The sequence below is a fragment of the Nerophis ophidion genome, linkage group LG08 (assembly GCF_033978795.1).
Source record: "Nerophis ophidion isolate RoL-2023_Sa linkage group LG08, RoL_Noph_v1.0, whole genome shotgun sequence".
In the NCBI taxonomy this organism is placed as follows: domain Eukaryota; kingdom Metazoa; phylum Chordata; class Actinopteri; order Syngnathiformes; family Syngnathidae; genus Nerophis; species Nerophis ophidion.
Window position 1 is genome coordinate 28,225,717 of NC_084618.1, and position 27,823 is coordinate 28,253,539.

General features: G+C 43.3%; 1 protein-coding gene across 2 annotated transcripts in view; it reads right to left on the bottom strand.

Moving 5' to 3' along the window:
• Positions 1-27,823, bottom strand: part of LOC133557603 (netrin receptor UNC5D-like) — a 586,800-nt gene that overhangs the window by 530,728 nt on the left and 28,249 nt on the right. Inside the window, exons 1-2 of one of the 2 annotated variants that reach the window (XM_061908185.1) lie at positions 26,636-26,764; positions 24,714-24,800 (exon numbers count right to left, since the gene is read on the bottom strand). Coding sequence is in view for 1 of the 2 variants with exons in the window: in XM_061908184.1 (XP_061764168.1) it covers positions 24,714-24,800 (87 nt within the window). In the remaining variant the exon portion in view is untranslated. Of the gene's footprint in view, positions 1-24,713; positions 24,801-26,635; positions 26,765-27,823 lie in introns of those variants that run through there. The other variant, XM_061908184.1, reaches the window with a different exon arrangement.

The following is a 27,823-nucleotide window of genomic DNA, read 5'->3' on the forward strand; positions in this document are numbered from 1 at the left end:
TCCTGTTGCATTAAATGGATCAAGTTTGTTTCGTTGTTAAAACCGTACTATAGTACCGCTTTGTTCCTCTAAAGGCAACAGTGAGACAACTTTTGTGCTCATATAAGTGTCCAAAACATGTGTATTATTTCACGTGTATTCTGTCAATTATTAGTAAAGTCCTTCAGTGGAATAATTTCGGATCCAAACTAAATTGTTTAGACAAGACATCAAGTGCTATACCAAAACATTTTCAAATGAGAATTTTGAAAATAAAACCCAAAAAAAGGAAATCCTCAACAACAACAAAATGTTGCTTATAAAAGGTGCATTTTGTTACAAAAAAATATACCTAAGGCAGTGGTTCTCAAACTTTTTTCACCAAGTACTACCTCAGAAAACTTTAAAATACATTAGCGTAGTAGGCCTAACTATTCATAAAATACAAGGTGGTGAGGTTATATTTGACACATACATGGGACATAGAAAATGGATGGATGGGCATTTAACATGTTAAGTCGCTGTAACAATACACACAATTTGAACAGTAACACTGTGTTTGAATATAAGAATATAAAATTGAATTTTCTTCAAGAGAGTCTTTGGCGTACCACTAGATGTAGCCCGCGTGCCACGACCAGAGTTCGAGAATCACTGACCTAAATTTGGATAATATTGCAATGCTGCATGGAAATAAAGTGGCTACGTGTTTGACCTTGATATAATTGAATGTGGCACGCCAGCACTGCATTTTTATTACCGCCACACCTTGAAAATAAGGGCTTTTTTTTACTTCAAAATTAATTAAAGTAATGTAGTACATTGTAACCCCCAGGAGAAATCACAAAAAGTCAGACGCTATTTTTAACTTTCGCTACCAATCTTATGATAACAAACGGCACAATTTCAACAGGTTTTACCTCCCATGAAAACACTTTCGCCTCCAAATATATACACCATCTACCAAATGTGCATTTATTAAGAGGGCAGTGGCGGATTTAAAAAAAAGAAAGTACAACTAGAGCAACAGCGAGGGAACGAAGTAGTCTCTAAACACGAGTACATGCTCTAATAACACCAGAAGAGGATGCTACTTTTTGTTTTTGATAAAAAAAAATAAAAAAATAAGGCATTAAAAGTCAGTAAATTCTTGAACGAATCCCAACAAAGTACCTCTTACAAAAAGTAGCAACAATTGAACATGTGGCAATATGATAAAAAATATATATATTAATACTAACTAATACAAACAGATTTATTTGAAATGTAAGGATACATTTTTTTTTAGACTTTTTGGGAAATCGTAGCCCATCCATCCATCAATTTTCTTCAGCTTATCCGAGGTTGGGTCTCGGGAGCAGCAGCCTAAGCAGGGAAGCCCAGACTTTCCTCTCCCCAGCTACTTCGTCCAGCTCCTCCTGGGGGATCCCACAGCGTCCCCAGGCAAGCCGGGAGACATAGTCTTCCCAAGACGTCCTGGGTCTTCCCTGTGGCCTCCTACCGGTCGTACGTGCCCAAAACACCTCCCTAGGGAGGCGTTTGGGTGGCATCTGGACCAGATGCCCAAACTACCTCATCTGGCTCCTCTCCATGTGGAGGAGCAGCGGCTTTACTTAGAGCTCCCCCGGAGGGCATAGCTTCTCACACTATCTCAAAGGGAGAGCCCCGCCACCCGGCAGAGGGAACTCATTTCAGCCGCTTGTACCCGTGATCTTGTCCTTTTGGTCATATCCGAAAGTTCGTGACCATAGGTGAGGATGGAATCGACGGTAAATTGAGAGCTTTGCCTTCCGGCTCAGCTCCTTTTTCACCAAAATGGATCGATACAGCGTCTGCATTACTGAAGACGCCGCACCGATCCACCTGTCGATCTCATGATCCACTCTTCCCTCACTCGTAAACAAGACTCCGAGGTACTTGAACTCCTCCACTTGGGGCAGGGTCTCCTCCCCAACCTGGAGATGGCACGCCACACTTTTCCGGACCAGAACCATGGACTTGGACTTGGAGGGGCTGATTCTCATCCCAGTCGAACCGATCCAGTGAGAGCTTAAGATCCTGGCCAAATGAAGCCATCAGGACTTCATCATCTGCAAAAAGCAGAGACCTAATCCTGCAGCCACCAAATGTGAGCCCCTCAACGCCCTGACTGCGCCTAAAAATGTTATCCATAAGTTATAAACAGAATCGGTGACAAAGGGCAGTCTTGGCGGAGTCCAACCCTCACTGGAAACGGGTCCAACTTATGCGGACCAAGCTCTGACACTGATCATACAGGCAGCGGACCGCCACAATCAGACAGTCCGATACACCATACTCTCTGAGCACTCCCCACAGTACTTCCCTTTGGCGGTATAGCTCTGTTGGTAGAGTGGCCGTCCCAGCAACTTGAGATCCCCTCAACCCTTTGACTGCACCTAGAAATTCTGTCTATAAAAGTTATGAACAGAATCGGTGACAAAGGGCAGTGTTGGGGGAGCCCAACCTCACTGGAAACGTATCCGACTTACTGCCTGCCAGCAATGCGGACCAAGCTCTGATATTGATCATACTGCCACAATCAGACAGTCCAATACCCCATACTCTCTAAACACTCCCTACAGAACTTCCCGAGGGACACGGTCGAATGCCTTCTCCAAGTCCACAAAGCACATGTAGACTGGTTGGGCAAACTCCCATGCACCTTCAAGGACCCTGCTGAGAGTTTAGAGCTGGTCTACAGTTCCACGACCAGGACGAAAACTACACTGTTCTTCCTGAATGCAAGGTTCGACTATCTGGCGTAGCGGCAACTTATGCAAATTACTTGATGATGTCATTGTGACCACACAGCACAGCCCGAAGAGGCAACATGGGTCAACCCTCCAATGGGCTCACCACCCATAGCAGAGGCCATAGAGGTCGGGTGCAATGTGAGCTGGGTGGCAGCCGAAGGCAGGGCACATGGCGGTCCGATCCTCGGCTACAGAAGCTAGCTCTTGGGACGTGGAACGTCACCTCACTGGGGGGGAAAGACCCTGAGCTAGTGCGCGAAGTCGAGAAGTTCCGGCTGGATGTAGTCGGACTCACTTCAACGCACAGCAAGGGCTCTGGAACCACTTCTCTCGAGAGGGACTGGATCCTCTTCCACTCTGGCGTTGCCGGCAGTGAGAGGCGATGGGCTGGGGTGGCAATTCTTGTTGCCCCCCGGCTCAAAGCCTGCACGTTGGAGTTTAACCCGGTGGACAAAAGGGTAGCCTCCCTCCGCCTTCGGGTGGGGGGACGGGTCCTGACTGTTGTTTGTGCTTACGCACCAAACAGCAGTTCAGAGTACCCACCCTTTTTGGGAGCACTCGAGGGAGTACTGGAAAGTGCTCCCCCGGTTGATTCCCTTGTCCTCCTGGGGGATTTCAACGCTCACGTTGGCAACGATAGTGAAACCTGGAGAGGCGTGATTGGGAAGAATGGCCGCCCGGATCTGAACCCGAGTGGTGTTTTGTTATTGGACTTTTGTGCTCGTCACAGTTTGTCCATAACAAACACCATGTTCAAACATAAGGGCGTCCATATGTGCACTTGGCACCATGACACCCTAGGCCGCAGTTCCATGATCAACTTTGTAGTTGTGTCATCGGATTTGCGGCCTTGTGTTTTGGACACTCGGGTGAAGAGAGGGGCGGAGCTTTCTACCGATCACCACCTGGTGGTGAGTTGGCTGCGATGGTGGGGGAGGATGCCGGACAGACCTGGGAGGCCCAAACGCATTGTGAGTGTCTGCTGGGAACGTCTGGCAGAGTCTCCTGTCAGAGAAAGTTTAAATTCCTACCTCCGGAAGAACTTTGAACATGTCACGAGGGAGGTGCTGGACATTGGGTTCGAGTGGACCATGTTCCGCACCTCTATTGTCGAGGCGGCTGATCGGAGCTGTGGCCGCAAGGTAGTTGGTGCTTGTCGGGGCGGCAATCCTAAAACCCCTTGGTGGACACCAGCGGTGAGGGATGCCGTCAAGCTGAAGAAGGAGTCCTATCGGGTCCTTTTGGCTCATAGGACTCCGGAGGCAGTGGACAAGTACCGACAGGCCAAGCGGTGTGCAGCTTCAGCAGTCGCGGAGGCAAAAACTCAGACATGGGCGGAGTTCGGGGAAGCCATGGAAAACGACTTCCGAACGGCTTCGAAGCGATTCTGGACCACCGTCCGCCGCCTCAGGAAGGGGAAGCAGTGCACTATCAACACCGTGTATGGTGCGGATGGTGTTCTGCTGACCTCAACTGCGGGTGTTGTGGATAGGTGGAAGGAATACTTCGAAGACCTCCTCAATCCCACCAACACTTCTTACTATGAGGAAGCAGTGCCTGGGGAATCTGTGGTGGACTCTCCTATTTTTGGGGCTGAGGTCGCTGAGGTAATTAAAAAGCTCCTCGATGGCAAGGCCCCAGGGGTGGATGAGGTCCGCCCGGAGTTCCTTAAGGCTCTGGATGCTGCTGGGCTGTCTTGGTTGACAAGACTCTGCAGCATCGCGTGGACATCGGGGGCGGTACCTCTTGATTGGCAGACCGGGGTGGTGGTTCCTCTCTTTAAGAAGGGGGACCGGAGGGGGTGTTCCAACTATCGTGGGTTCACACTCCTCAGCCTTCCCGGTAAGGTTTATTCAGGTGTACTGGAGAGGAGGCTACGCCGGATAGTCGAACCTCGGATTCAGGAGGAACGGGTGTGGTTTTCGTCCTGGTCGTGGAACTGTGGACCAGCTCTATACTCTCGGCAGGGTTCTTGAGGGTGCATGGGAGTTTGCCCAACCAGTCTACATGTGCTTTGTGGACTTGGAGAAGGCATTCGACCGTGTCCCTCGGGAAGTCCTGTGGGGAGTGCTCAGAGAGTATTGGGTATCGGACTGTCTTATTGTGGCCGTCCGTTCCCTGTACGATCAGTGCCAGAGCTTGGTCCGCATTGCCGGCAGTAAGTCGAACACATTTCCGGTGAGGGTTGGACTCCGCCAAGGTTGTCCTTTGTCACCGATTCTGTTCATAACTTTTATGGACAGAATTTCCAGGTGCAGTCAAGGCGTTGAGGGGTTCCGGTTTGGTGACCGAAGGATTAGGTCTCTGCTTTTTGCAGATGACGTGGTCCTGATGGCTTCATCCGACCGGGATCTTCAGCTCTCACTGGATCGGTTCGCAGCCGAGTGTGAAGCGACCGGAATGAGAATCAGCACCTCTAAGTCCGAGTCCATGGTTCTCGCCCGGAAAAGGGTGGAATGCCATATCCGGGTTGGGGAGGAAACCCTACCCCAAGTGGAAGAGTTCAAGTACCTAGGAGTCTTGTTCACGAGTGGGGGTAGAGTGGACCGTGAGATCGACAGGCGGATCGGTGCGGCGTCTTCAGTAATGCGGACGTTGTACCGATCCGTTGTGGTGAAGAAGGAGCTGAGCCGGAAGGCGAAGCTCTCAATTTACCGGTCGATCTACGTTCCCATCCTCACCTATGGTCATGAGCTTTGGGTCATGACCGAAAGGATAAGATCGAAATGAGTTTCCTCCGCCGTGTGGCGGGGCTCTCCCTTAGAGATAGGGTGAGAAGCTCTGCCATCCGAGAGGAACTCAAAGTAAAGCCACTGCTCCTCCACATCGAGAGGAGCCAGATGAGGTGATTCGGGCATCTGGTCAGGATGCCACCCGAACGCCTCCCTGGGGAGGTGTTTAGGGCACGTCCAACCGGTAGGAGGCCACGGGGAAGACCCTGGACACGTTGGGAAGACTATGTCTCCCGGCTGGCCTGGGAACGCCTCGGGATCCCTCGGGAAGAGCTAGACGAAGTGGCTGGGGAGAGGGAAGTCTGGGTTTCCCTGCTTAGGCTGTTGCCCCCGCGACCCGACCTCGGATAAGCGGAAGAAGATGGATGGATGGATGGATGTCATTGTGACCACACTCATTGTGGTCAGATGTATTTGTTTACGAACTTTGTTACATCCATATAGGGTGCTAACCTTCCAAAGTGGTTTAAGCATTAAACGGCTGCCCTCCTAGGGCTTTTAGAAGCCAATGACATAAACTACATTTGTACGCTACACACACGCATTAGCTTTGGCCGCGGTTAGCTAATGATAGCAACTTGGCTAAGTTTAACTACTGATGTTAGCTACATTTAATCGTAACAACATGACTGCAAATATATATGTTCCAATGGTAACATAAGCCAGCTAATGGTGTTATTTTAAAAATTTCTAACAAACCATTAAAATATTTAATGGCGATGAATCACTTTTTATCCGTAGTTAACTCATAATTAATCGCGATAAATCGCAGATGGAAGTTTTGTTGTCCTAAAAATGATTTTTTTTTTGTACAAAATATCAGGAGCATTTTATTAAGTACACCTATCACAGATTACATTAACAACATCTTTTGAGAATCAAAGCAAGATCGTAACAATCCACATTTTGTTTTGTCAATGCACTAGGTGTCCATCCTGAGATCTGTAGGTTGTGAGTTCAAACCCCGGACGGGTCAAACCAAAGACTATAAAAATGGGACCAAATACCTCCCTGCTTGGCACTCAGTATCAAGGGTTGGAATTAGGGGGTTAAATCACCAAAAATGATTCCCGGGCGCGGCCACCGCTGCTGCTCACTGCTCCCCTCACCTCCCAGTGGGTGATCAAGGGTGATGGGTCAAATGCAGGGAATAATTTTGCCACACCGAGTGCGTGTGTGACAATCATTGGTACTTTAACTAAACATAAAAGTAGGGATGGGTACGTTTCACATTTGAATCGATAGATTGCCAATTCCTGGTATCTTTAAATTGAGTTATTACAATCACATTCTTAAATGTTATTTAATAAATTATAAAAATGAACCGATTTCATTTTTAAACTCTTTGTTAACACATCAAAACACATAAAAGTACCAAATATTGGTATCGCCAAATACCAGGGTTATATCTTGTTTTTCTTACTCTTGAGTCTCATTTGCAGGTACTTTGCATGCAATTGAAATTCTAAGCCATTAGATGGTAGTAGTGTATAGACCAGACCTGGGCAAATTAAGGCCCAGGGGCCACATGCTGTTAAGATTTTCAATCTGGCCCGCCGGACATTCCCAAATAATTTTCTTAGATATTTAAAATGGAAACTGCAGCTGCCATTATGATGTTCAGTGATGTTTTCAAATGACCGTAAGTCTTCAACTATCGGTATGAAAAGTATTTCAATGGTTGGAATCTGCACCTTTTGCAGGATTACTAGTTACTATGGTAATCTAAGTCACAGCAACTCAGAGGAGGCACCAAGCAGTGTGGGTGGGGAACGTTTCCACAGAAGTGTTTCCAGAGCGGCCAGCCTGAAATGCGGGTGTCAGGGACAGACGCGGAAGGAGATTTGTACAACAAAATTCAAAAACTTAGTGGTGTATCAGATTTTTTACTTTTACCCTTTGTGTTCATATTTCGCTGGGTCTGTTACATTTTTGTTGCGTTTCGCTTGGTTGTTGTCAGAGTAGGTTGGCATTTTGCAGGTAAACATGATTTAATAAAACACTAAGACAAAAACCGAACAAAAAGGTACAAACAAAAAGCGGGCACGAGGCGGATAACAAACTTGGCTATGAACAAACAAAACTGGAAGCAGGGAACAAAAAACAGTAAGTTACAAACAACTACCGAATATAGCTTACCACAACGCTGCATTGACACGACAGATAGCAACGACAATAATCCAGCACAGACTGGATGACAAAGCAGGTAAAAATAGGAGTGGGCTGATTGACACCAGGTGTGGCTAGGTGCCAATCAGCCGCAGCTGAGGGGAAACAGCACCCAGGGAGAAACACAGGAAACAGACAAAATAAGAGCGCTGACAGGAAGTACTACACACACAGAGGAAACAAAGACAAATGCAGTGGAAAAAACTAAATCATGGACAAGCCGGACAGTTGTTAAAATATGTCGATTGAGAGGGTGTGTGACGTTCATATGTTGTCAATATTCAATGTTTTATCGTTCATAGTTAATGTTGTAAGTCCCACATTCTTTATTTACATGTACATTCTCATTCAGTAAAAAAAAAAAAAGAAAATTAATTTTGTTTTTTCAGACGGTCTGTCATAACGTTCAATGTCAATCAGACATAATTGTGAGGTTTTGTAGTATGTTCCTAAAAAAACAATATACCGGGCCCAAAACACATTTTTCTCTAAATTTGGCCCCCACAAGTCAATAATTGCCAAGGCCTGGTATAGACTATGGTGTGTTGCTGTAGTCAGTAAGTAGTCGTTGTCTGTCCTGTCCTTCGTTGAGACCTGAAAAGTAGAGATGTCCGATAATGGCTTTTTTGCCCATATCCGATATTGTCCAACTCTTAATTACCCATTACGATATCAACCGATACCGATATATTCAGACGTGGGATTAACACAATTATTATGCCTAATTTTGTTGTGATGCCCCGCTGTATTCATTAAACAATGTAACAAGATTTTCCAAAAATAAATGAACTCAAGTTATGGAAAAAAAAATGCAAACATGGAACTGCCATATTTATTATTGAAGTCACAAAGTGCATTGTTTTTTTTAACAAGCCTCAAAACAGCAGCTTGTAATTTTGGACCTGCTCTTCCTGAGAGAGCATGAGGAAGTTGAGGTGGGCGGGGTTGGGGGGGAGTAGCGGGGGTGTATATTGTAGCTTCCCGGGAGAGTTAGTGCTGCTAGGGATTATGGGTATTTGTTCTGTTGTGTTTATGTGGTGTTACGGTGCGGATGTTCTTCCGAAATGTGTTTGTCATTCTTGTTTGGTGTGGGTTCACAGTGTGGCGCATATTTGTAACAGTGTTAAAGATGTTTATACGGCCGCCTTTAGTGTGACCTGTATGGCGGTTGACCAACTATGCTTACATTCACTTGTGTGTGCGAAAAGCCGTAGATATTATGTGACTCGGCCAGCATGCAAAGACAGTGCCTATAAGATTTATTGGCGCTGTGTACTTCTCCCTACATCCGTGTACACAGCGGCGTTTTAAAAAAGTCATAAATGTTACTTTTTGAAACCGATACGATAATTTATAATATTACATATTAAAACATTTATCGGCCGATAATATCGACAGCCCGATATTATCAGACATCTCTACTAAAAAGTGTTTGTACTGTATGTAGTGTACTTGTTTTATGTCGAGCATGCACACAGCTACAAATGATACATAACGTATTTCACTCGTGACGTTGTAACGTGCGTCTTGGTTGTAGTTCTGTTTACTACATTTGCAGGTGTTGAAATGGGCACGTAAAATCACCAATGCTAACCAGTAGCATGTACAAACCCCATTTCCATTTGAGTTGGGAAATTGTGTTAGATGTAAATTAAAATGGAATACTATGATTTGAAAATCATTTTCAACCCATATTAAGTTGAATATGCTACAAAGACAACATATTTGATGTTCAAGCTGATAAACATTTTTTTTTGCAGATAATCATTAACTTTAGAATTTGATGACAGCAACACGTGACAAAGAAGTTGGGAAACGTGGCAACAAATACTGATAAAGTTGAGGAATGCTCATCAAACACTTATTTGGAACATTTTATAGGTGTGCAGGCTAATTGGGAACAGGTGGGTGCCATGATTGATTATAAAAGCATCTTCCGTGAAATGCTAAGTAATTCACAAACAAGGATGGAGCGAGGGTCACCAATTTGTAAGCAAATTGTTGAACAGTTTTTCTCAACGAGCTATTGCAAGGAATTTAGGGATTTTACCATCTACGGTCCGTAAAATCATCAAAAGGTTCAGAGAATCTGGAGAAATCACTGCACGTAAGGGACGATATTACAGACCTTTGATCCCTCAGGCGGTACTGCATCAAAAACCGACATCAGTGTGTACAGGATATCTCCACATAGGCTCAGTAACACTTCATAAAACCACTGTCTGTCAGTAACTACAGTTGGTCGCTACATCTGTAAGTGCAAGTTAAAAATTTACTATGCAAAGCAAAACCCATTCATCAAAGACACCCAGAAACGCCGCCGGCTTCGCTGGGCCCAAGCTCATCTAAGATGGACTGATGCAAAGTGGAAAAGTGTTCTGTGGTCTGACGAGTCCACATTTCAAATTATATTTTGAAACTGTGGACGTGGTGTCTTCCAGAACAAAGAGGAAAATAACCATCCAGATTGTTATAGGCGCAAAGTTCAAAAGCCAGCATCTGTGATGGTATGGGGGTGCATTAGTGCCCAAGGCATGGGTAACTTACCCATCTGTGAAGGCACCATTATTGCTGAATGGTCCATAAGGGTTTTGGAGCAACATATGTTGTCATCCAAGCAAAGTTATCATGGACGCCCCTGCTTATTTCAGCAAAACAATGCCAAGCCACTTGTTACAACACAACAGCGTTGTTTTGTAGTAAAAGAGTCCGGGTACTTTCCTGGCCAGCCTGCAGTCCAGACCTGTCTCCCATCGAAAATGTGTGGCGCTTTATGAAGCGTAAAATACGACAGCGGAGACTCCCTGGACTGTTGAACGACTGAAGCTGTACATCAAGCAAGAATGGTAAAGAATTCCACTTTCAAAGCTTCAACAATTAGTTTTCTCAGTTCCCAAACGTTTATTGAGTGTTGTTAAAAGAAAAGGTGATGTAACACAGTGGTGAACATGCCTTTTCCCAACTACTTTGGCACGTGTTGCAGCCATGAAATTCTAAGTAAATTATTATTTGCAAAAAAAATAAAGTTCATGAGTTTGAACATCAAATATCTTGTCTTTGTAGTGCATTCAATTGAATATGGGTTGAAAAGGATTTGCAAATCATTGTATTCCCTTTATATTTACATCCAACACAATTTCCCAACTCATATGGAAACGGGGTTTGTACAAGACACAGCAAATGTAAATAAGCAGCGAGCTAATGGAGCCTTCAGAGTCTGCTCTGAATGTTGTTTGAGTGCTTGTCTGCCTGCTAAGTGTTTGAGCCAATGGCTCCCAGTGGCATAAACTTTGACAGCCCTTATTTTTGGGTTTGAAAAATACACATTTGACAGCTACTTTTAATATTTGTTTATATGTGAAAAAATCAATTGGAAATCTAAACTAATTGGAGGTAAAAGAGCCTCCGGGAAGAGAGAGTGTTCAAATTGGGAGAATCCACCACAGCGTGTTCCGACACAGTGGATTAGCGGTCATCCAGTCCAACATCTTTGTGCTCACACGCTTCTTTTTTCACTGTAAATGACAGGGGCCATCAATGTCAGATCCAAGGTCACGCTAAAGCTCTGTGTGTGTGTCTGTGCGTGTGTGTGTGTGTGTGTGTGCGTGTGTGTGTGTGTGTGTGTGTGGTAATGGAGCCCGAACACACAACATGCATGTTATCGGCCTGCAGCGCTTGGCTCAAGCCTCAGAGAGCATCCCAGTGACGGGGCCAGGGTCCGTGGAGCTAATCAGACCCTGGGGAATGGATCTCTCTGGCAACACTTTTACTTGTTGGGGATTCGTTGCACTCGAGGACACAGGAAGGAATAAAGTCGCTGTGAAGGTCTTTGGCCTTAGCCCCCTCCGTCACTCGCCGGCTGAAGAAGCGACTTAAAGGCCTACTGAAATGAGATTTTCGTATTTAAACGGGGATAGCAGGTCCATTCTATGTGTCATACTTGATCATTTCGCGATATTGCCATATTTTTGCTGAAAGGATTTAGTAGAGAACATCCACGCTAAAGTTCGCAACTGTCGGTGCTAAGAGAAAAGCCCTGCCTCTACCGGAAGTCGCAGACGATGATGTCACATGTTTGATGGCTCCTCACATATTCACATTGTTTATAATGGGAGCCTCCAACAAAAAAGTGCTATTCAGACCGAGAAAAGGACTATTTCTCCATTAATTTGAGCGAGGATGAAAGATTTTTGTTTGAGGATATTGATAGCGACGGACTAAAAAAAACAAAACAAAAAAAACGCGATTGCATTGGGACGGATTCCGATGTTTTTAGACACATTTACTAGGATAATTCTGGGAAATCCCTTATGTTTCTTTTGTGTTGCTAGTGTTTAAGTGAGTTTAATATTACCTGATAGTCGGATATGTGTCTCCATGAGTGTGTTGACGCGCAGTGTCTCAGGGGAGTCGACAGCAGCTATGGACGGCACAAGCTCAGCTTTTCTCCGGTAAGGACTGACTTTTTAACCACAATTTTCCCACCGAAACCTGCTGGTTGACATGTGGTCGGGATCCATGTTCTCTTGACCGCGCTCTAAACCAGGGGTCGGGAACCTTTTTGGCCGAGAGAGCCATGAAAGCCAAATATTTCAAAATGTATTTCCGTGAGAGCCATATAATATTTTTTAACACTGAATACAATTAAATGCGTGCATTTTTAAGTAAGACCAACATTTTTAGACAATAATAAGTCTCTTATTCTTTTTAATAACGTTGTTATTGGAGCAGTACATCTCGGATGGTAGAGTGGCCGTGCCAGCAACTTGAGGGTTCCAGGTTCAACTCCCGCTTCCGCCATCCTAGTTACTGCCATTGTGTCCTTGGGAAAGACAATTTACCCACCTGCTCCCAGTGCCACCCACACTCGTTTAAATGTAACTTAGATATTGGGTTTCACTATGTAAAGCGCTTTGAGTCACTAGAGAAAAAGCGCTATATAAATATAATTCACTTCACAATATAATTCACTTATTCTAAAGCTAACCAATAATAAATATAATACTTCTTACCATTAATGCGACTTCTTGAACAGGTGCGATAGAAAATGGTTGGTTGGATTAAAATGCATGAGAATGTTTTATCTTTTGAACGTTATTTTAAACACTGTGATTATCAGCGGAATTATTCATTACTTATTATGTTAAGCAATGCCAGCTAAGATTTATCTGAGAGCCAGAAGCAGTCATCAAAAGAGCCACATCTGGCTCTAGAGCCATAGGTTCCCTACCCCTGCTCTAAACCATAGGAAAGTTTCACCTCCAGGAATTTTAAACAAGGAATCACCGTGTGTTTGTGTGGCTAAAGGCTAAAGCTTCCCAACTCCATCTTTCTACTGTGACTTCTCCAATATTAATTGAACAAATTGCAAAAGATTCAGCAACACAGATGTCCAAAAAACTGTATAATTATGCCGCTAAAGCAGACGACTTTTAGCTGTGTGTGTGTGCAGCTCTCATACTTCCTAAAAACTCGTGACGTCTTGCGTACACGTCATCATTACACGACGTTTCCAAGACGAAACTCCCGTGAAACTTAAAATTGCAATTTAGAAAACTAAAAAGGCCCTATTGGCATGTGTTGCAATGTTAATATTTCATCATTGATATATAAACTATCAGACTGTGTGGTGGGTAGTAGTGGGTTTCAATAGGCCTTTAATTGTGACCTGTTTGAGCCGACACGCTTCTCCGGTCGCCATGCTCACATCAATAATGGAGGCAACACGGACATGCTAATACCGGCATGAAAGCCAAAATAAGTATTGATTAACGATGTTTGGTGCTGCCCCCTGCTGGATTGGAGGGCTGTAGGAGAGCAGTCGTTTATACAAAAGCAGTCAATGATTGAGCCCACAAGGACATGTGAGAGTACACGCGAGAGTCAAGGTCCCTGTGTCATTACTCTATTATTATTTATTTATGTTAATGTGCCGCACAGTGTGGACTTATAGTGGGGAAGGTGACACAGATTTCTTATCCTATGCACATTTAATCAGCATGTTCTTGTACTGGTACATGGCGTAGATACGGTCACCACACTGGATCGAGCGTTCTGCTTGTGCAAAACGGGTAAGTATTCTATTATGTTGGATCCACTAGGGACTGGATTCTCACACTAATATGGTAGATCCACTATGGACTGGACTCTCACAATATTATGTTAGATCCACTATGGATTGAACTCTCACACTATTATGTTAGATCCACAAGGGACTGGACTCTCACACTATTAGGTTAGATCCACTAGGGACTGGACACTCACACTATTAGGTTAGATCCACTATGGACTGGACTCTCGCAATATTATGTTGGATCCACTAAGGACTGGATTCTGACAATATTATGTTAGATCCACTATGGACTGGACTCTCACAATATCATGTTAGATCCACTAAGGACTGGACTCTGACAACATTATGATAGATCCACTATGGACTGGACTCTCACAATATTATGTTAGATCCACTATGGATTGAACTCTCACACTATTATGTTTGATCCACAAGGGACTGGACTCTCACACTATTAGGTTAGATCCACTAGGGACTGGACACTCACACTATTAGGTTAGATCCACTATGGACTGGACTCTCGCAATATTATGTTGGATCCACTAAGGACTGGATTCTGACAATATTATGTTAGATCCACTATGGACTGGACTCTCACAATATCATGTTAGATCCACTAAGGACTGGACTCTGACAACATTATGATAGATCCACTATGGACTGGATTCTCACACTATTATGTTAGATCCACTACGGACTGGACTCTCACTATTATGTTAGATCCACTATGGACTAGACTCTCACAATATTATGTTAGATCCAGTATGGGCTGGGCCCTGCGATGAGGTGGCGACTTGTCCAGGGTGTATGCCGCCTTCCGCCCGATTGTAGCTGAGTTAGGCTCCAGCGCCCCCCGCAACTCAGAAGGGAATAAGCGGTAGGAAATGGATGGAAGGATAGCACTATGGACTGGATTCTCACACTATCATGTTAGATCCACTATGGACTGGACTCTCACAATATTATGTTAGATCCACTAAGGACCGGACTCTCACACTATTATGTTAGATCCACTATGGACTGGACTCTCACTATTATGTTAGAGCCACTATGGACTGGACTCTCACACTATTATGTTAGATCCACTATGGACTGGACTCTCACATTATCATGTTAGATCCACTATGCACTGGACTCACACTATTATGTTAGATCCACTATGGACTAGACTCTCACAATATTATGTTAGATCCACTATGGACTGGACTCTCACACTATTATGTTAGATCCACTATGGACTGGACTCTCACAATATTATGTTAGATCCACTATGGACTGGACTCTCACACTATAATGTTAGATCTACTATGGACTGGACTCTCACACTTCTATGTTAGATCCACTATGGACTGGACTCTCACAATATTATGTTAGATCCAATATGGACTGGACTCTCACAATATTATGCTAGATCCACTATGGACTGGACTCTCACAATATTATGTTAGATCCACAATGGACTGGACTCTCACAATATTATGTTAGATCCACTATGGACTGGACTCTCACAATATTATGTTAGATCCACTATGGACTGGACTCTCACAATATTATGCTAGATCCACTATGGACTGGACTCTCACAATATTATGTTAGATCCACTATGGACTGGACTCTCACAATATTATGCTAGATCCACTATGGACTGGACTCTCACAATATTATGTTAGATCCACTATGGACTGGACTCTCACAATATTATGTTAGATCCACTATGGACTGGACTCTCACAATATTATGCTAGATCCACTATGGACTGGACTCTCGTAATATTATGTTAGATCCACTATGCACTGGACTCTCACAATATTATGTTAAATCCACTATGGACTGGACTCTCACTATATTATGTTAGATCCACTATGGACTGGACTCTCACAATATTATGTTAGATCCACTATGGACTGGACTCTCACAATATTATGCTAGATCCACTCAACGTCCATTGCACCGGTCGCCCAGGGGTGGGTCCCCACATCTGCGGTCCCCTCCAAGGTTTCTCATTGTCATCCCACTGGGCTGAGTTTTTTTCTTGCCTTGATGTGAGATCTGAGCCGAGGATGTTGTTGTGGCTTGTGCAGCCCTTTGAGACACTCATGATTCAGGGCTATACAAGTAAACTTTGATTGATTGATGGATTCTGAGCAAATGCCTCACTTTCCTGGGGCATCCCAGGGAGCCTCGCTGAAAGAAGTATTAATCAGCACGCGGGGGGAGCGATCGCAGTGATTTTCAGTTTCCACTTTTTTGTTGGGCTGCATCATGTCACATGACGTCCGGTTGCTGTCGCCTTGGATACGAGCCCATGGATGTCAAACGCACTGCTAACAAGGAGTCCATTGAAAGCAGAGTGAAAATGCCGCTCTTGCACTGTTTTCGCCGGTGGAAGTGTTTCCAAGGGACATTTTTGGCTTGAACGTCTTTTCGGAGTTCCCATATGGATGAAGGGGCAACAATTGTTGAAACAAAAGAGAAAGGTTGCTTCCCATCTCTTATGTCGAGTGGAGCCGAGTCAACAGCGCGGTTGAATTTGAAGAGACCACTTTCTCATTGTCTGTATGAACTAGAAAAAAACTGTGAGCGCTTGTTTACCATGTACTTTTACTTACCCAACAAACAATATGAGCAGTTTTCTTAAGGAAACTGTTTCTGTCCTTACTAGTTTTGATACACCCATCAATCCATCCATCCATCCATCCATCATCTTCCGCTTGTCTGAGGTCGGGTCGCGGGGGCAGCAGCCTAAGCAGGGAAGCCCAGACTTCCCTCTCCCCAGCCACTTGGTCTAGCTTTTCCCGGGGGACCCCAAGGCGTTCCCAGGCCAGCTGGGAGACATAGTCTTCCCAACGTGTCCTGGGTCTTCCCCGTGGCCTCCTACCGGTTGGACGTGCCCTAAACACCTCCCTAGGGAGGCGTTCGGGTGGCATCCTGACCAGATGCCCGAGCCACCTCATCTGGCTCCTCTCGATGTGGAGGAGCAGCGGCTTTACTTTGAGTTCCTCCCGGATGACAGAGCTTCTCACCCTATCTCTAAGGGAGAGCCCCGCCACCCGGCGGAGGAAATTCATTTCGGCCGCTTGTACCCGTGATCTTATCCTTTCGGTCATGACCCAAAGCTCATGACCATAGGTGAGGATGGGAACGTAGATCGACCGGTATATTGAAAGCTTTGCCTTCCGGCTCAGCTCCTTCTTCACCACAACGGATCGATACAACGTCCACATTACTGAAGACGCCGCACCGATCCGCCTGTCGATCTCACGATCCACTCTTCCCCCACTCGTGAACAAGACTCCTAGGTACTTGAACTCCTCCACTTGGGGCAGGGTCTCCTCCCCAACCCGGAGATGGCACTCCACCCTTTTCCCGGCGAGGTGCTGATTCTCATTCCGGTCGCTTCACACTTGGCTGCGAACCAATCCAGTGAGAGCTGAAGATCCCGGCCAGATGAAGCCATCAGGACCACATCATCTGCAAAAAGCAGAGACCTAATCCTGCGGCCACCAAACCGGAACCCCTCAACGCTTTGACTGCGCCTAGAAATTCTTTCCATAAAAGTTATGAACAGAATCGGTGACAAAGGACAGCCTCGGCGGAGTCCAACCCTCACTGGAAACGTGTCCGACTTACTCCCAGCAATGCGGACCAAGCTCTGACACTGATCATACAGGGAGCGGACCGCCACAATAAGACAGTCCGATACCCCAAACTCTCTGAGCACTCCCCACAGGACTTCCCGAGGGACACGGTCGAATGCCTTCTCCAAGTCCACAAAGCATATGTAGACTGGTTGGGCAAACTCCCATGCACCCTCAAGTTTTGATGCACTTGATTAATAAATCTCTCATAGCTGTCATGATCCCACAGGACAGTTTGGATTTTACTAGCTCCCTGTAGTTTGTATTACCGTATTTTCTTGAATAGCCACCAGGCATGTAATATGCGCCTGACTATAATTACTGCCCAGGTAAAACTCGCTCCCCAAATTTATTAGCGCATGCTTACTTTTACCGCCTGGTTAGATTCATGACATCATTAGTGACGCTTCCCCTACCGTCATTTTCAAAACGGCGGAGGAGGTTTTTTTTGCTTTTACTGTTTGTAAACCAGGGGTCTTGCTCCACAGCCCTACAGATCACACTAATGGTTGTGATATAAAACAATTTTAACACTCTTACTAATATGCGCCACACTCTGTGAACCCTAACCAAACAAAAATAACAAACACATTTCTGGAGAACATTGGCTCTGCAACACATTATAAACGCAACACAAGAATTACCCAGAATTCCAATGCATCCATGACTCTTGGTTATATTATACACCCACTAGCACCAACCCCCCCCCCCCCTCCGTGCGTCGGTTGAGGTGGGCGGGGTTGGGGGCGTGTGTATAATATAGCCAAGAGTCATGGAGGCATTGGAATTCTGGGTAATTCTTATGTTGCGTTTATAATGTGTTACAGAGCCAATGTTCTCCAGAAATGTGTTTGGTGTGGGTTCACAGAGTGTGGCGCATATTAGTAAGAGTTTTAAAGTTGTTTTATATCACATCCATCAGTGTAAACGGTATGGCTGTTGACCAAGTATGCATTGCAATCTCGTATGAGAAGCAACGATATGCATGCGTCCTACAGGACATGGTGCAAAGGTGGGCGCGATGACATGTTGTAGAGCAGTGGTCCCCAACCACTGGGTCGCGGCCGCAGAATAATTTTTTATAAAAAACATTTTTGTATCACACTCAATATTTAACTGCATGCCATTGGTAAGCGCAGGGGTGAGAAGAGGTTTGAAAATTATTAGCGCCTGCTTACTTTTACCGCATGCCTTGAGTAAGCGCAGCAATGAGAACATGTTTTAAATTAATTAGCGCCCCGGCGGCTATTCAAGGAAATACGGTATTTCCTGACAAAAATGTGTTCCTGTCTGCCTTTGCTTACCACCCACTATACTTCTGGCTATGAGTACAGTCGGAGAATAACCTGCTGGGAGTCTCCAATCGGGAGGCGTCTTATGCAAGAGGACGGTGCCGGATCATTTGTTTCATACCTCGATGTACTGCGTTGTGTTTTGTGCTCCCTACGCCTTGTTGAGCTTAGTGCACTTCCCTGTTGCACATCTTTGTTTTTGTCATTACATTTATTTTTACCTGCGCAACACCTGCCGTTTCTGCATCCTGGGGTTCCAGACGTGACAGAAGGCTGCATATACAATAGCAACAACATACTATATATCTCGATTAAGGATGGGCACAAAAAAAAAAAAAGGATGAGCACTGGACCCTGTACTTTTTTGGCATCAAACAAATACCGCCGGTTAGGGCTGGGCGATATGGCCTTTTTTTTTAATATCTCAGTATTTTTAGGCCATGTCACGATACACGATATATATCTCGATATTTTGCCTTAGCCTTGAATGAACACTTGATGCATATAACCACAGCAGTATGATGATTCTATGTATCTATTTTAAAACATTCTAGTTCATACTGCACTAATATGTGCACATTTTTACAGAGAGGGAAACCACAATTAAGTCAATATACCAATACTGTATTTATTAAACACTTATTAAGCAGTGGCACAAACATTCTTGTGATTTCAAAACAGAAAGTGCAAGATTGTCTGAGACATTTTAAAACAAGCTATTGGTTTGCTTTCGTGCATGATGTCACCTAGATGACATTTTAAAAAAACACTAAATTAAAGTCAACTTTTTGTACAGAACCCCACTGCAATAGTTTGAAACAAATAAAGTGCACTTTTGTGCATGATGTCACACAGACATTTAAAAAACTGTCCAATAAAAAGGAGCTGCATAATAGGAAATCAAATCGCTATGTGGTAGGTTACTGCGGAGGTTATCTCCTTATGTTGTTGACAATTTTATTCATACGGTGTTGATGTGGAAATGGTGGCTTGGGCATTTTGTTGGTGTGGCACCGAATGGAGATGTTGACCTGCGGAGTATCCACTCTTCATTCTCTAGCAGGTGACTTTACAAATGATGCTACATATTAGCAGTAATGCTACTTTTGTAGAAAGGCTTTTGCCCCACACTTGACGAATTACAGTTGACATATTCCCACTTGAAGCCAAACCACTGCTAGACGATGGACCCTACGCTGTTTTGCTTGGGAATTAATTCTTCCTTCATTTGATACCAGATTTGCACCTTCTTTCTCTCGTATTACCACTAGCACCACAGCTAACGTTACCCATGCCGCTACCTCTCTGCTCCGCGAGGGCGTATACGTATATGACCATACTTGCCAACCTTGAGACCTCCGATTTCGGAGGTTGGGGGACGTGGTCGGGGGTGGGGCGGAGGCGTGGTTGGGGGCGTGGTTGGGGTGGTGGGCGTGGTTAAGAGGGAGGAGTATAATTCACCAACTTGAGTATTTCATATATATTTCAAAAAACATATATATAAATATATATATATATATATATATATATATATATATATATATATATATAAAGATATATATATATATATGTATGAAATACTTGACTTTCAGTGAATTCTAGCTATATATATTTATTGTATTATATACATATAAATAAAATAAATAGTTGAATTTCCGACGGCACCTATCAAATACACAGTAATAAAAACACAGTTGGTCTACTAACTGTACTGTGCATGCTGGTTACTAAAAAAAAAAAACAACAACATTTACCTTTCACTATTTGAGTAACCTTTGTTCTGAATATTGGCGTACTGGCGAGCGATTTCCGAATCCGGGAACACGGAATTGTAGTACACATCCCCAAAGGAGAATGGGATGTTGCTTCCAGCAATCAGCATAGCCACCTTTGTCTAAGCATAAGTTACACCATCGGGTCTCCATTTTGCGAGGTAGCCCATAATACTGGGTTGTGAACGACGCTTTGTGCTTTGCTGACTGTTCATGACTGAGTATATCCGTTCGGCCACCGTGTTCAATGGAAAAGTTTGTTTTACAAAATATACAGGCAACATACCCCTTCCCCTTCGAACACTCCTGGATAAACTGAAATTCTTGTTACCATTCGTTTTGGAACTTCCAAGTGTATTTCTTCATTTTGCTCGTCGACGTTGTAATATATTGGGTTGGAGTCAATAACCAGGCGACGCGATGAAGTTACATCTCTTTACAGTGGGCTTCGGAACTGACTCCCTAATGCTTATGTTCCTTAACTGCACTTAAATGTAGAATAAATGTAAAATATATTTATAGTATTCATAGGGCTGGGCGATATATAGATATATACGATATATCATATCGTATAACATCATATATAGAAAATGACTATATCGTAATATTCCAGTATACGTTCTCGCGCAGTTGCTTTTAGCTGCGGGATTTCAGGCTCTTCTCACTCTTTCCTGTCTCTCCTCACAGACAAGCAGGCGCACATTCTTACATCCGTCACGTCATACGTCACATGCGTGTCCGCCCTCGCAGGGCAGAGACGTAGCATACTTGGCTACGTAAGCTGCTAATGTAGCCGTACGAGAGAATGAAGGTGCGGATCTGGTAACAAATGAAGAAAGACTTAATTTCCAATAAAAACAGCAGGAGCTCCATCGTCCAGCGGTGATTTGGCTTCAAGTGGTAATATGTCGAACAGACAACCGTAATTTGTCAAGTGTGGGGGGGAAAAGCGTTGCTATATAAAGTAGCATTACTGCTAATATGTAGCATCATTTGAAAAGTCACTAGCTAGAGAATGAAGAGAACCTACCACATAGTGAAGGACGAATACTATTTGATTTCCTATTATGCAGTTCATTTTTATTTGACACATAAAATGACTCTGACAATCTTGCACTTTATGTTTAGGAAAGGACATGAATGTTTGTGCCATTGCTTAATAACTTTAATAAATACACTTTTGGTCAATTGACTTAGTTGTGATTTCCTTCTCTGCATGAAAGTTTAAAAGTAGCATATATGAATGCAGTATGAACACGAATGTTTTAATGTAGACACATAAAATCATCATTCTCCTGTGATTATATGCATCAAGTGTTCATTCAAGGCCAAGGCAAAATATCGTAATATATATCGTATATCGCGATATGGCCTAAAAATATCGCGACATTACAAAAAGGCAATCCCGCCCAGCCCTAATTATTCATATATTATATACATAATATATTATATATATTATTCTATTTATTATTTTCATTGTTTATTGTGAGCGAACTGTGGGGCTGAATTTCCCCCAGGGATCAATAAAGTACATTCTATTCTATTCTATGTACATTAGATCGCAGTATTGTCCTGTTTAAGAGGGTCACAACATTGCTGAGTCAGGTCCGCATGGAGCTGGAGGGAGCGTGGCCTCCAGCTCCGCCTGAATTTCGGGGGATTTTCGGGAGCGGCGCTGAATTTCGGGAGTCTCCCGGAGGGAGGGAGGGAGGGTTGGCAAGTATGTATATGACGTATGTAAGAAGGTGTGCTTGCTGTCTGTGAGAAGGAGAGACAACAAAGAGTGGGAAGAGCCAGCAGCTAAAAGCAACTGCGTGAGAATGTATACTCGAATATCCCGATATAGTCATTTTCTATATCGCACAGGGGCAAAGCCGAGCCCTACCGCCAGTCTTACGTAAAATCTTATGTGGGATGCAGGAGACGTCCCGTTTAGTTGCGGTAACCACAGTAAACCTCCCGACGGTTCGTATTACAGTTTCAAATTAAAATGATTGCAAAACCGTGATTGATAAATGCACTTTGATAAATTCACGGACTGCCGGGCCATCGCTTGCTAGCTAAAATGCTAACATGAAAACAAGAAACTCTCCGCATTAAGAAACAACATACCTCAATTTAAATTTATATAAAAACATTGCTGTTTGAACAACTATTGGGAGGAATTTAGGGATTTTTCCATCAACGTTTCGTAATATCATCAAAAGGTTCAGAGAATCTGGAGAAATCACTGCACGTGAGCGAGGATATTACGGAACTTCCATTCCTCAGGCGGTACTGCATCAAAAAGCGGCATCAGTGTGTAAAAGGTATCACCACATGGGCTCAGGAACACTTCAGAAAACCACTGTCAGTAGCTACAGTTCATCTCTACATCTGTAAGTGCAAGTTAAAACTCTACAATGCAAAGCCAAAGCCATTTATCAATAACACCCAGAAACGCTGCCGGCTTCGCTGGGCCTGAGCTCATCTAAGATGGACTGATGCAAAGTGGAAAAGTGTTCTTTGGACTGACGAGTCCACAATTCAAATTGTTTTTGGAAACTGTGGAGGTTGTGTGCTTCGGAAGAAAGGGGAAAAGAACCATCCGGAATGTTATAGGCACAAAGTTAAAAAGACAGCATCTGTGACGGTATGGGGGTGTATTAGTGCCCAAGGCATGGGTAACTTCCACATCCGTGAAGGCACCATTCATGCTGAAAGGTACTTACAGGTTTTAGAGCAACAAATGTTGTCATTCAAGCAACGTTATCATGGACGCCCCTGCTTATTTCAGCAAGACAATTTCAAACCATGTGTTACAACAGTGTGGCTTTGTAGTACTAGACTGGCCTGCCTGTAGTCCAGACCTGTCTCCCATTGAAAATGTGTGGCGGAATAAAGCATAAAATACGAGAACGGTGACCTTGGACTGTTGAACAACTTAAGCTGTACATCAAGCAAGAATGGAAAACAATTCCACCTGAAAAGCTTCAAAGATTGGTCTCCTCAGTTCCCAATTGTTTACTGAGTGTTGTTAAAAGGAAAGGCCATGTAACACAGTGATAAAAACGCCCCTGTGACAACTTGTTTGCAATGTGTTGCTGCCATTAAATTCTAAGTTAATGATTATTTGCAAAATAAAATTACGTTTCTCAGTTCCAACATTAAGTATCGTGTCTTTGCAGTCTACTCTATTCAATTGATTGTGAGTTGAAAAGGATTTACAAATCGTTGTATTCTGTTTTTATTTACGGATTACACAACATGCCAACTTTACTGGTTTTGGGTTTTGTACATAATGAAGAGCGTTGCAGTTTGAAGAGTCGAAGGGCTCAGGGGAAGGTCATTGGAATGTGGATGTTTCATCAGAAAGTGCCTACGCAGGTTATACATTAACTTGAGACAGGATGTATTTCATTATGATGAAATAAATGATCATAATAATACACATCGGATTTCACGCTGCAATGTCAATAAATTCCTCATTCTGCCCTGGCTACTCGATTCCAGCATGTGCAGCTAGTTAACAATATGAAAAAACAGAAGCTACGGACGTTTTGCTGGAGATCGATATTCCTTCTTTTGAATTATTTTCTTCCCTCCGTTTTATTTCTTGACACTTCGTCCTTCGTTTAGGATAGTAAAACGGAAACTCTAAACCTAAAATAAACACTACAATAGTATCCTAGTGTATTTTACATAAATAATATAAATTTTTTTTGATTGATTGATTGATTGAAACTTTTATTAGTACATTGCACAGTACAGTACATAGTTCGTACAATTGACCACTAAATGGTAACACCCCAATAAGTTGTTCAACTTGTTTAAAGGCCTACTGAAATGAGATTTTCTTATTTAAACGGGGATAGCAGGTCCATTCTATGTGTCATACTTGATCATTTCGCGATATTGTCATATTTTTGCTGAAAGGATTTAGTAGAGAACATCCACGATAAAGTTTGCAACTTTTGGTCGCTATTAAAAAAGCCTTGCCTGTACCGGAAATAGCAGACGATGTGCACACCGGTTGTAGAGCTCCTCACATCCTGACATTGTTTACAATCATGACCACCAGCAGCTAGGGCTATTCGGACCAAGCGACAATTTCCCCATTAATTTGAGCAAGGATGAACGATTCATGGATGAGGATAGTGAAAGTGAAAGACTACAAGAAAAAAAAAAGACGAGGGCAGTGGGAGCGATTCAGATGTTATTAAACACATTTACTAGGATGATTCTGGAAAATTCCTTATCTGCTTATCGTGTTACTAGTGTTTCAGTGAGATTATATAGTCATACCTGAAAGTCGGAGGGGTGTGGTGACCGCCAGTGTCTCTGAGGGAAGCCACGGAGGAGCCAAGTAAGTCGCAGGTGCCTCTTTGACAGCTGCAGGAGGAAAGACACAAGCTCCGCTCATGTTTACGGTAAGAGTCGACTTATTACCACAATTTTCTCACCGGAACCTGCCGGTAGACATGTAGACATGACCATGTTCGCTTGACCGCTCTGTTCCATATTAAAGCTTCACAACAAACAAAGAAACACCGGCTGTGTTTGTGTTGCAAAAGGCAGCCGCAATACACTGCTTCCCACCTACATCTTTCTTCTTTGATGTCTCCATTATTAATTGAACAAATTGCAAAAGATTCAGCAACACAGATGTCCAGAATACTGTGTAATTATGCGATAAAAACAGAGTACTTTTAGCCAAGATCGGTGCTAGGAGAACATGTCCGCTACCACCGGTGATGTCACGCGCACGCGTCATCATACGCGTCAACATTCCGCAACGTTTTCAACAGGATACCTCGCGAGAAATTTAAAATTGCAATTTAGTAAACTAAACCGGCCGTATTGGCATGTGTTGCAATGTTAATATTTCATCATTGATATATTAACTATCAGACTGCGTGGTGGGTAGTAGTGGGTTTCAGTAGACCTTTAAGTCGGGGTCCACGTTAATCAATTCATGGTATTGTATATTTTACATTAATAAAATAAAAGGTTTGGTGTTAATACACAATCGTGCATATAGAAATTAAACAATATCTACAACAGACCTGGGCAAATTAAGACCCGGGGGGCCACATGCGGCCCGCTAAGCTTTTCAATCTGGGCCGCCGGACATTCCTGAATATTTTTTTTAGATCTTTAAGATGGAATGTGTAGCTGCTGCCATTGATGTTTTCAAATGACCATTGGTCTTGAACTATACAACATATTTCAATGGTTGGAATCAGTGCTTTTGCATGATATTTTAGTGACTAGTGTTGTCCTTATACCAATATTATGTTGATACTTTTCGGTACTTTTCGATACTTTTCTAAATAAAGGGTGAACAGAAAAATTGCATTATTGGCTTTATTTTAACAAAAAAATCTTAGGTTGTGGCAGACCGATACTTTTCAGACGTGGTATGGTACCGAATATGATTCATTTGTATCGCGGTACTATACTAATACCTGTATACCGTACAACCTTACTAGTTACTATGGTAATCTACGTCACAGCAGGTCAAACGAGGCACCAAGCAGTGTGGGTGGGGAGCGTTTCCACAGAGTGTTTCCAGAGCAGCCAGCCTGAAATGTGGGTGTCCGGGACAGACGTGGAAGGAGATTTTTACAAGAAAGTTGTAAAGCTTAGCGATTTATCACATATATCAGATTGTAGATGTGTTTTGTTTTTTTACCCGTCACTTTCATATTTCGCTGTGTTTGTTGCATTATTGTTGCATTTGGCTTGATTGTAAAATATGTCCATTGAGAGGGGGTGTGACGTTCATATGTTCTCAATATTCAGGGTTTTATGGTTCATAGAAAACGATTAAATTCGCTTCCATTTTTAAGGCGGTCTGTCATTACATTTTTAGCGTTCAATCAGACTTTATTGTGAGGTTTTGTATTAGTTTTCCTAAAAATAGATATACCGGCCCCCAGACACATTTTTTTCTCTAAATTTGGCCCCCGAATCAGAATAATTGCCCAGGCCTGATCCACAATATTGCACACAATGTAACAGTGTGTGACTCAGCACAATTAAACATAGCGTTATTGCCCTCTACTGGTAAAATTTAGCACTACATGTAATAAAATAAGGTCTGATAGCTCGGTTACTCTTAGACAAAAAAACAACAACACGAATATTTATACAAAATATATCCCGAAGTCAGCAATTTCAATACAAAAAAAACCTAAATAAAGTCATGCACAATATCTACTTACAAAAGTTTGACCAAGTTGTGTGATGAAACTTATGGTGTGGATTTGTCCATCATTGTTGCTTTTGGTCGAGAACACTGTGTCCGTCACTTAAAAGGTCCGACAGGAAACAATGATTCACACTTTGTTGTCCAGTCGTTGTTAAAAAGTATTTTTTTGCAATTTATTTCGATTTTCTTTTTTCAGGGTAGAATGAGTTGTCTTCTTCTATTCACCACACTCCTGCTTCATTGTGACACATATATTACGCTGCTGCCCCCTGCGACATGGTGGGAGTACTGCATACGTCAGTAACCCTGTTAAATAGTTTCAACAAGCCTATTTGGGTGATGTTCGGCGGCCCAAACGAGAAGCTTTGGTGGGTATACTGTTTATGTACAAAAATGTATAACTAAGTCATATTTACCGCCTCAAATTATTATGAGTAAAGTACTATCTAATCTAATCTAATCTATTACACAAATTATAAGTCAAAGTAAAAACTTTTACCATGAATTGATTTACGTGGACCCCGACTTAAACAAGTTGAAAAACATATTCGGGTGTTGCAATTTAGTGGTCAATTGTACCGAATATGTAGTGAACTGTGCAATCTACTAATAAAAAATTAAATCAATCAATCAATTAATCAATCAATCAATCAAAAGCATCCATCCATACATTTTCTACCGCTTGCCCATTTGGGGCTCGCAGGGAGTGCTGGAGCCTATCTCAGCTGCATTCGGGCGGTAGGCCGGGTACGCCCTGGAAAAGTTGTCACCTCATCACAGGGACAACACAGATAGCCAGATAAGTGAAAAGCAGATTTTTAAATATTTATTTTTGATAACCCCATCGAGAATACTTGCCAACTCTCCCGGATTTTCCGGGAGACTCCCGAAATTCAGCGCCTCTCCCAAAAACCTCCCGGGATAAATGTTCTCCCTAAATTCAGGCGGAGCTGGAGGCCACGCCCCCTCCAGCTCCATGCGGACCCGAGTGATGTGTCGACAGCCTGTTTTCACGTCCGCTTTCTCACAATATAAACAGAGTGCATGCCCGATGACGTTATAACTGTAGAATGATCGAGGGCGAGTTCTTGGTTTCTTTTGTGGGTTTATTGTTAGGCAGTCTCATTACCGTCCTCCCAGCGCGGCAACAACACACAATAACAGCAGTCACGTTTTTGTATACGGTAAAACAGTTTGTCCA